The sequence below is a fragment of the Aplysia californica genome, unplaced genomic scaffold (genome assembly GCF_000002075.1).
Source record: "Aplysia californica isolate F4 #8 unplaced genomic scaffold, AplCal3.0 scaffold00766, whole genome shotgun sequence".
Lineage (NCBI taxonomy): Eukaryota > Metazoa > Mollusca > Gastropoda > Aplysiida > Aplysiidae > Aplysia > Aplysia californica.
In genome coordinates, this window is record NW_004798036.1 from 230,491 (window position 1) to 240,873 (window position 10,383).

The following is a 10,383-nucleotide window of genomic DNA, read 5'->3' on the forward strand; positions in this document are numbered from 1 at the left end:
AGCTTGTACTGAATATACCCTTGTGAGGAATAGCGGAGAGCTCGTATGTCACCCACCTTTGTGTCCCCGGCCTTTCTTCCTGGTCCAACGGTCAAGTATTCTTGTACTGATGAATATTTTCTGAAGGAAGTATAGTCTAGGCATTTGCCTTCCTATGGCTGAAGACTTTGGCACGCCAGTCTGAAGACATTAGCATAGTCCGAAGGTACGTGTATAAGAGCGTTTTCGAGGGATCACTCAATGACGCTATGAACACTATCGAACTCCATTTGAGTGTGACTCTTTGTGAGATATTTCTGTTCTATTGTGATCTTGAACTCACGAACTAGAGCTGAGATGACACCGGCAAGTGTGGGGGTTTTATTTTGGTAAAGGCATCCATCACTGTACAGTATCATTCTGCCATAGGTTTTGGCAAGGGATCGTATGTAGTTAAGTCTATGATGCAAGTTGAAAATTCATCAGAAGTTAATCCGCCTTCCCCCTCATTCTAGACATAACATTTCACATCCCGGGTTACCATATTGTAGACAGTAAAGTTACGCACAGCAAGCTTTGTTCTATAGTACAGAGCGGGGGCCTTGAGCATGAGACACAACAAGACACATTGAAGATCCATGCAGACACAGCCCCCTCTGTCTGATGGTTCCTTTGTTTACGTCTCCAGGGTTATCTTTTTTTCTATTTCTTTCTCTAGCCTCGCTGCATCTTTGGTTTCTTTGTGAACTACCCACGCACCTTCCGTTACGTTGCCTGTTCGATACCCGAAGCAAAAGTCAGATTGGACTTTTTGGCTGGAACAATGCAAAATTATTTTGGTTAAATTCTTTCCTGAATAGGTTGAGCCCCACAGTAGCTTGGTTTTACTTTCTACATTTTATTACGTAAAGTCTATATACGTCCGTCAAACTTCTATACATTGGTTCCAAATACAACTTCAAGGAACTCTGTCTGCAATAATGACTGGGAACTTTTGGGAGACATTGTAGAAATTGCTCATTCAAGAATATTTTGGACTCTGCTGCTCTGTCGGAGTGTGAAGTAGACCTCAATGATTTGTTGTTTCTTTGCGTCGATCCTATTTGACGTTTGACAAACTGAAATCAAGTACTTCACTCACTGTTATTCTCAGGCTGTTCTTTCTGTTTTTGCGACTGCAAGGTGAGAGCTTCTAATATTTTGCCTCTGCTGAGGTGTTCCATTTTACACATAGTTTGGACAGAGTGTAGCAATACAATAAGTAATGGAACTGTTGTGCTAGTGTGTAAGATAAAGGAAAAGGACGCGTTTTTAAGCTGTTCAAGAAAGCCAGTCAAATTATTATCCCTCCCCCAAAAGTGTGGCAGGAAATCCTTTTATTTTTTTCCCCAAATTTTAGATTATTTTGGTTTGTTTAAACCCACCTCCCGGCAGAGTATCAAAGTCAATCACGAAGGCGAAAATTAAAAACCCAAGACTTTTGAAGAAATTCTAGTTCTATGAGAATGAACCGTGTAATAATGTAACTATGAGACAGTATTCCCGTTAATGAGTCATGTAAAAGCCCATCACAAATTCATCCTCTTAACAGTGCAATAAATCATTACCCCTTTGCCTACATCAGCTGGCCCAAGTGTGTGCATATTTTCGGCACATTTAAGAGACAACGTCATAAATGTCTCCTAGACGCAGACTTTAAGCACTGGACCGTGCGGTCATGCGGGTGCTCATAAAGCTCATATTATGCTGCCCAGCAGAGCATAGCTTGTGATCTTGGGGCACCTGTAATTTGACGGCCTGCGAGTAAGGCACTTTGCGTTTTCTTGCTTTTTTCAATATTTAAATTTTGGAATTCGACAAAATAGTTCTTAAGCACAAGCAACTATTACCACAGATTCACTGTTCACTAATCCCATAATCCATGAGGATCATAGGGGCGCATCATCAGGTGCCTCCATTTTCCACGGTTTTTTTGCAAGCGCCTGAGTTTGGGCGAAGGATTTCCCTGTCCACTCCGCAATGTTGTCGGTCCACCTCTTTCTTTGCCTTCATCTCTTTCTCTTCCCCTGCACAGTTTCCTGATGATTGGTCTTGGATAGGCCAAACGATCTTCCTTCATGGCCATACCATTTCAGTTTTCTTTGTTTCACAGTAGACAGCAAGTCTTCACTATGACTCATATGTTGTTTCACTCTACTGTGCACTTCCTCATTTGTGACATGGTAAGTGTATGAAAATGCCAAAGAGTCGTCTGAAGCACCTCATTTCGGCTGCTTGGACCTTCCTCTGAAGCTCTGCCATCAAGGTCCATGATTCACAAGCGTACAGGAGGACGGAGATAACGAGGTCACAGAGTGGTGTGAGTTTGGAATAGACAGGAGACGTTTCTATCTTTCCATATTGGTCTTGAATTTGTAAACGCCCCTATTGTTTGTGCAATTCTTGCATGGACTTCTGGCTTGGATCCTTCTAGGCTGATGATAGCACCAAGGTACTTGAACTGGTCGACTGTTTCGAGCTGTTGACCACTGACCGTAATTCTGATTTTGATGGGTTCGTCACTATTTCTCAATATCTTTGTTTTCTCGGCACTAATTTCCATGCCGTATCTGGTTGATGTGTCATCCAGTCGTTTCACCAGTATGACGAGTTCTTCATTTCCAGCCAGTCCGTCAACGTCATAGGCAAACCTGAGGTTCGTGACATGTAAGCCCTTCTGTGTTTACTGCCAGTAAATCATTTTTGTGTGGTAGATGCGTTAGATATACATCAAATCTTCTCTTCGAGTTAAAATCTGAATCTGACGCTTTCAAATGGGGAGAAATGGAGGTGAACATAAAGGGAAGGTACATCAATAATGATTACAAGATTTTAGCAGTAACTTCCCTTCTAATTGGTACCAAAACAACCTCTTTTAGTTTTAGTAGAGGTTTTACGGCGCTCACAACTGCATAAGGTCATATGAGCGCCAGAAGATTAGAGGTGTTACAAGAGAGTAACAAACATAAAAAAGAAGAAGGGGAGATAAGGACGATAGATGTTTGATAGGAAAAAAGAAGCAGCAAACCACACCAGAGCACCCACCAACCACCCGCAAACAATTTCTGTCACAGTCCTGTAAATTCTACAGGCCATAGGCACAGCGCTAAACGGTTCAGGCCTGTAAATTCTACAGGCGCCGCAGGAAGAGGTTAAGAAACAGAAATTTTTTTTAATTCAAAATATTTGGCAAGTGCCATTGTATCATCCGGCCGACAATCATCATACTGAAATGACTGATTGGTCACTCCACTGATACCCAAATACATATATATATATATACATATTTCGAATCAAAGCTTACTCACTTCACCCACAGAGATAAATGTGTCCTCCCTCTGCCCTCCTTCATCTGTTTCTTGCTGTATTGATGACCTATCCTCACGTGTTTTGAGCTTAAAGCCCATGGAACTTTTTAGGTCAACATTGTTGTTCATCACCTGGAAAAAAAAAGGAAATATTTTCATTTGAACAAATACTCCTCCATGCAATGGAGCAATGATCAAGCCTTTTCTCGAGAATTATTCAGACCCCATCATACATAAAAATAATTAACCTGAAAGGCAAAGCAGCTGCATTCTAAAATTAAAACAATGAAATTAAAACATTTGCAAATACAACAGCAAAATTATTAAACCTTCGGACTCAAAGTCCTCGAGGACCTACATTACACTAAATTTTCAGAAAAAGATACAGAGTAGGTAGCGTAAACACGGCCTCGCGGGCACTCGCGGCCTTCGGACCGCGTGGTATCGGTAAAATCGGGTTAATTCCGATCGCTGTTTCTTTGCTCTTTCGCTATAAAACACCAAATGCCGTACACCTTGTAAAAGTTCAGCTTTTCCTCGTTACAATGGTGTAAGTTGTTTATATATCCGATTATTAGGAGCTGGAGAATCGCAGACGAATGCGAGGTCGGCCGGTTGAAAAATTGACACGCGTGCATTCAAATGCTTCACGGAACGAGGGATGTTTAATTACCGTCTTTTCATTGACAAAGAACTGTAGAGCTTTAAACGGGCTTTCCCGTGATGTAAGTTTAGCCTTTGGCGTCTTTATAGAAAGCTTTTAAAAATACCGTCAAAATGTTTAAAGATCACTTTTTACACAAAATATGTAAAATACCGGCTTATAAAAATAATTAATTAAAAGATCAGTTCATTTCCTATTAGAATAAAGTAATTAAATTGGAATTATTTTACATCAATCCTTCCGCGAGACTCAGAAAGCATGTGACCCCGCACGCGGGGTACACTACAGTATAGAGCCGACTCGCTCGCCGCGGGGGCCAGTGCGACGCCGGCCGGGTCAACGCTCGGTGTTTTTGTCGAAATAACGACAGATATCGTGTTTGAGGTGATAAAGTACTGATTTGTAAAGATCTCACAGTCTTGAAAAAAATTATGCCCCATATAGTTGTTATAGTGATTGTACTCTGTTAATGTGGAGATGTTTAGTGCACTTGTTACTTTTTTATTGTCTGTCAAACATGGGGTTGCAGCCAGTGACTGACTTTAACAAATTTGATCAAATTTTAAACAACTACAATTTTCTTAAAAATTGACGGAGAGGTTAAAGAATGGTACCAAAATGCTCAGTGGATATAGGCCTTCCAAATGGAACAGATAAATTTGGCATACAGCTAGTTTGAAAATTTAGTTTCTGGTACCTATACAGAGCAATATTTTTTTTCACAACCTCCCTCCTTAAACCCAACCACACACAAAATATCATGCACAGACAAAAAACATTTAAAACAACAAGTATACAAAACTCATCTAACAATACTCCCATGCAGAGAAAATCTTGGCAGACGCCACATATTGCATTTGAGCCATATTGTCCAAATACCAGTGGGGTTTTTCTTTTCATCAATTAAGGGTTATTCAGGGTATACTGAAATGAACATTAAACTGACTCATATAAATCCAACCTTTACGCCACACTTTCCTTCAGAGATATTCAGGATACACAAAATTTTCGCTGATTGAACTTACGTTTTGTAAAAAATTTAAGTTTGTCTTTGTTTACATATTACATAGCAGTCAGATTTTCAAAATCAAAATCCAGACTCAATCCACAAAGGCTGGTCAAGATGGTGGGCATAAAGAAAAAAACCCTTGTAAACCCTTAACACATATTTTTCTAAATTCAATAAATCATTGCTAAATAGGTAACTATGGCAAGGGAAACAACTATATCTGACCTATCTGCTTGTACTCATCATTATTCTCAAATCCGGTCTTAAAAAGTAGATCATAGTTTTTCAGCATCAGCAAGTTCATGAGGAGCAGTACATGAAAACAGAGAGTACGTATTTCCTAGTAGGAAAACGTGCTCCCATACTCAGACTCTACTTAAGTACTAAAGTACAGTATGACATGCTGGTTGACAATTATCTGTACGGATAACTTCAAAGTTGACTGACTTGTACATTCTTTGTGTCTTCATTAACTTCATATGCTTAAATTTTTTTTTTTTCATTTGAAATCCAGTAAGCTGGCAAATTTGCTCATAAAAATGGTAGATAAATTTCACACGAGCAGAAGTATGCGCCAGAAGCACGAGATTACACAGCAGCCGCGGCCACTCCAAGAGTATCTATCTTAAGTCACGGAATGTCATCATGTCATGACCTACAAGACTCATGTTGTCACTGTCACAAGTAACACATATCTGTGTTGCCATAGCCCCAACTGGAGATGGTTACAACAACTGGTTAGCAGTTAACTGTTTAGATCATGTTATTCCAACATTCCTCTGCTCTTTTGAGTCACAAGGTGGGCACTCTCTGTCCCACTCCCCAGTGGTGTCATCTTTACAATTACAGTGTCACCGAAGGTTCCAAAAGTTTGCACAAAGTCTCATACTATGGCAGTGACATTGTCAGTATTAGTACCTAAACTACTAGGCCAAGATGAGTAGGTAGAGGGAAATAGATGGAGATACAAATGGTATGGGGGTTGTGTTTTTGTGTTTGCATCTGTATGTTTAGTCTCTTCTTAATATGAGTGTGTGCCTAGAGTAAGGTGCCAAAAGTCGCCCTGGACTTTTTCGAGCTAGTGGCTGATAATAACAAAAATCACTTTTTTAACCAAAATGTGTTTCCATTTTTAAAAAATGATATTTCTTGTTTTTCACGAAACCTGATAAGAACAAAACAGCAAAAACTAATTTTTTTGTCTCTGGTAAAATAAGTATGCAAACGGATTTAAGTGGATTGCTTACGACACAGATGATGTGCTCATCCATAGTTTTCATGAAACAACTCAACTTTACAACTGGAAGAGACAGCCCAACACTTGCTTAGATTTTCCCATGTCCCCTATCAATCTCGTCACATGCGGAATTCCCAACTTTTTTACCCATGAGATGCTTCAGAGACAAATGCCACAATGCTAAATTATTTTGTGGGTCATCATTGTTATGTACCAGACAAACTTTACGCAAAATTTGTTTCCAAATGTTCTGATTTCTGCAAAATATGTTTTCTAGACCTCATATCAATTGTATCTGGATCCATCTTCAGTTGAAAATAGAAAAACAACATCTTATTTCACAAAATAAGTAAAACTGATGTATTTGATGCTGCCTGTCTTGTACATAACTATGACGACATAATATCTTGTTGTTTTTAAATACAAAACACCACTTTATTCACTTTTCCTGCTTGAGTGTTTGTTAATATTTAATATAAATGCAGCTGGTTCTGGCATGAAATAGTACTATGCAATTCTTATTTTTGTCCTCTAACTTTTGTCATCACTGTTATGTACAGATCAATTAATCTTTCAACAACAGAAACCCTCATATCTCAGAAACCGTTGGACTACTTGTACCGGCATTGATGACTATATGCACGGACGAATTGCGTAAGCATGGACAAAGATTCAAACAAACAAATCAACATTTGTTTTTTGCCTCCATGACCCTGATGAGGCCTCCACCTTTTGGCAACAGCTTTTTTAGAATCAAAGCTTACTCACTTTATCCAAAGGAGGTACTTCCTTCACACGCCTTCCTTCCCCTTTCTCTTGCTTCAATGCTGGTAACAGATGTGACTCACACCCTTGTGTCTCAACTTCAGTTTCATCAAATTCTGAGTTGATCATCTTCCTTTCCCGTACCTGACAAAAGAGGTGAATATGAACAGCTGAACTAGTACACCTCTAAGCAATGACCTAAATGTTTCTACAGAATTATACAAGAATATCATTAGATACAAAAACAATTAAACAGAAAGGGTAAGCAGCTGCCCCTCCCTGTCAGTATCAGTATAGCTAAACGAGGTAGTAAAACAGTGAAATCAAATGTTTGTTAATACTGCATCTGCATCCAAGCACTAGGTGACGTAAGCCTAGGCGTCACTTGAAACCAAATCTGAACACCCTCGTGATTCTAGACCAAGCATAAACTGAGCACCCACCCCCCCTTTTGAATGTTATATTTTGAATTATTTTAAGGGCAGGGTATAATAAAAACAAACGAAGAAAATTGATTTTTGGGTGTTAAAATCTATTCTTGAAGAACGTTTTCTCTCCCCTGCTATGTTTTACCATTGAATTCCATTCATGATATGATGTAAACTGAATGCCAAATTGGAAATGAATTTTCTATAAATAAATACATTAAAAAAATCTTTTTTTAAAAGTTTGTATGTGTTCTTACGTTTGTTAACCTTAAAAGCTAATTTTCTCAAAATTATATTTTTATACCCTACCTCACAAAATGTACTATATCTCAAAAACTACTTCAGATATCTAAAAAATTCAAAAACCCCTGTGTTGAGCATTGAATTTCCTATAAGGTACAACCCTTCATTCAAAATGGTCAAAATCCGACTTTTGGTACCTTTCTTTAATCTTTAGGCACTCACACATATGTGTGCACTTATGTCGATTATAGTCGAACATACCCTGTTTAATATACTTTTATCCCATGGATTGTTTTAAACCGGATCTCTTATTAAAAATAATAAGTACCATGACTTGTGGGTTGACCTGTTACCTGTTGGACAACTCACCGAGTTTTAAACTGTTTCACTTAAAAGATGTGCTTTATCTCCACCCTAACTGAGTTTCATTCCATCTCAATCATTGATATCCAACAGAGAATAATAATACACATGTATCCTGCTTGAAGCGCTATTCCTACCTCTACGTGGTAAGCAGGAGTAAGTAAAACACTGTGCGTGAAATAAAGTAAAATACACACACACACAATGCTCAGAGCTATTGAATGAGCATTCACCAGTTTTGATACCCCACTACTGTCATTACTTTAAATTATTTGATCACTAAAGGGGGGAAGGCAAGTTCATGATAAAACTTTCCGCACGCAGAATTGCGACATCATGGCGGGCAAGTTCCATTGCGTCCGTCATGACTCCTGGGTATTATGAGGTGTTTTCAGAGTGCTGAACTGATTAACCAAATGACTGAGCAGGTTTTTTTGTCAGTGTGGGCTAATAGCTTATGACGAGCAAAGACTTCTTAACCTCGATGACCAATGATAATGGACTCTTCTTTACTTGATACGGGTGGTTGGAGGGTGCCACTGGAAGGTCCTACTTCCTTTCTTTTCATCTGATATTTCTGTCTATTTGTCTTGCTTCATCCTTGCACTATATCACCATTATTGCATTGGTGTTTTACTCTTTACTCAAACTTCACTTATCCAGGCTGGCCAACTTTTGAGATACTGAATTCTGGAATTTTGATTGCGCTAGAGTGCCACGGAGACACACTTCTGTGATAGGCTACTAAAGTTACTAAAAAAAACACCCACACCGTTTCGGGAAAGACGATGGAAATTGGGGAATTTCCCGAAAAATTCGGGAAGGTTGGCAAGCCTGCTTATCCAATCCTACGTCTCAAGGTCTAGGTTGATCCATTGCTCCTCCCCTTTTAACCATCTAAACTATATAGCTTTCCATCACTGACCCTGTTTCCTGCTTACGTCGCAACACATCAATGTGTAGAGACCACATCAATTAAAATTTGAAGGACAAAAGGCAGGCTCACTACATCATTAGATGATCATATTTCCCAAAGGCGATCGGACAGTCCCCTGAATATGGGTGCCAGTCTGTCTAGAAAATCTAGGTGCAGAGCTGAAAGAAAAGTGCAATGTCAGGGAAACAAAAGCACAGAAGAGTTCAAAGTTCGACATGATCCCATCCGATGCAGCCTTGTAGGCGCTATCCACCCAGAGGGCTATGTACATTCAGAGGAAGGCCTCCAATGCAAGTGTACAGTACTTGGGGAAAACAAACACAGCACCTCAGTGTGATCTTATGTGGGGCAAACACTGTACTCATTAATTGAGATTTACAATAAAAATGTGATCACATTCACGAGAGTGGATAATCTGTGATGCAACTGTCAGTGCAATGATCAGAAATTTTTGCTCCTTGATTGATCAGCTGAGCACACATGAGTTGTTCAATAAATTGTGATCTGAAATGCAGAATTTTATTCAAATTTAGTCCCTTCAAAGGGATCTTAGACATGACTTTTGTGTAGTAAAAGCGTTGTTTTCTTTAAACAGCTGGATCTTAAGCGAACCGGGATCATAAGTGGTGGGATCTAAAGCAGAGATGTTGTAACCCTGACCTCAAAGCAAGAAAAGCTCAAATTGAATCAACTAGGTTTGGGTCAGCGGTATCCCCCATAAAGACATAACTGTAAGTTTCGTGACTTATTACACAAAAGATGACGTTGGAAAGCATCCATGCCATGTGTCATGACACCTTTCCTTACTTACCTTAAAAACTTTTCCTTGACCACCAAATCCTATATCCTTTTCGCTTTCGAGAATATATGGTGGTGGTCTAAAGCTACCTGAGAGTACAAACAAAAAAGACAACATGAAATTTATATATCTGATTACTAAACCAATGTGGCACACAATCAATTAAAGTAGAAGCCAGACCCGACCACAGTTCTCTGTTACTACTATTTCTTTCCTTTGCATGCCCGTCCTTCTCAAAAGGAATTCTCCTGGGGTCAAAATACCTTTCGGTTCCCCTTCCCTGGATTTACCATGCAATGTTGGGTATAATTTTGAAGACTTGAATTTTCCAACTTATCACGACTTAGCTTCTGAAGTTTTGGGACTTCCTGTCTTCATCTTTGCAAGGCTGGGGGGAAGTTTTCTTTATAAGTGACATATGACAAATAGTGTTTAAAACGTATGTTCTATTTCATGCATTCCTGAAATATATATTGATATAATAATAAACGAACTTCTTTTACCCCCTGATACATGGTTGAAATGTGGCACTAGAGCCGTGATGGAGAATCAGCAAGCCCTGATTTTATTCACGCGAGGGAGATTAAAAAGAGAGAGAGAGAGAGAGAGAGA

At 39.2% G+C, this 10,383-nt stretch overlaps 1 protein-coding gene across 1 annotated transcript in view; it reads right to left on the reverse strand.

Moving 5' to 3' along the window:
* Positions 1 to 10,383, reverse strand: part of LOC101864023 — a gene marked incomplete at its 5' end in the record, with an annotated part of 88,706 nt that overhangs the window by 58,155 nt on the left and 20,168 nt on the right. The window contains 3 exon segments of the mRNA XM_013088570.2: positions 3,327 to 3,458; positions 7,005 to 7,145; positions 9,784 to 9,860. Of these exon segments, the coding sequence (XP_012944024.1) occupies positions 3,327 to 3,458; positions 7,005 to 7,145; positions 9,784 to 9,860 (350 nt within the window).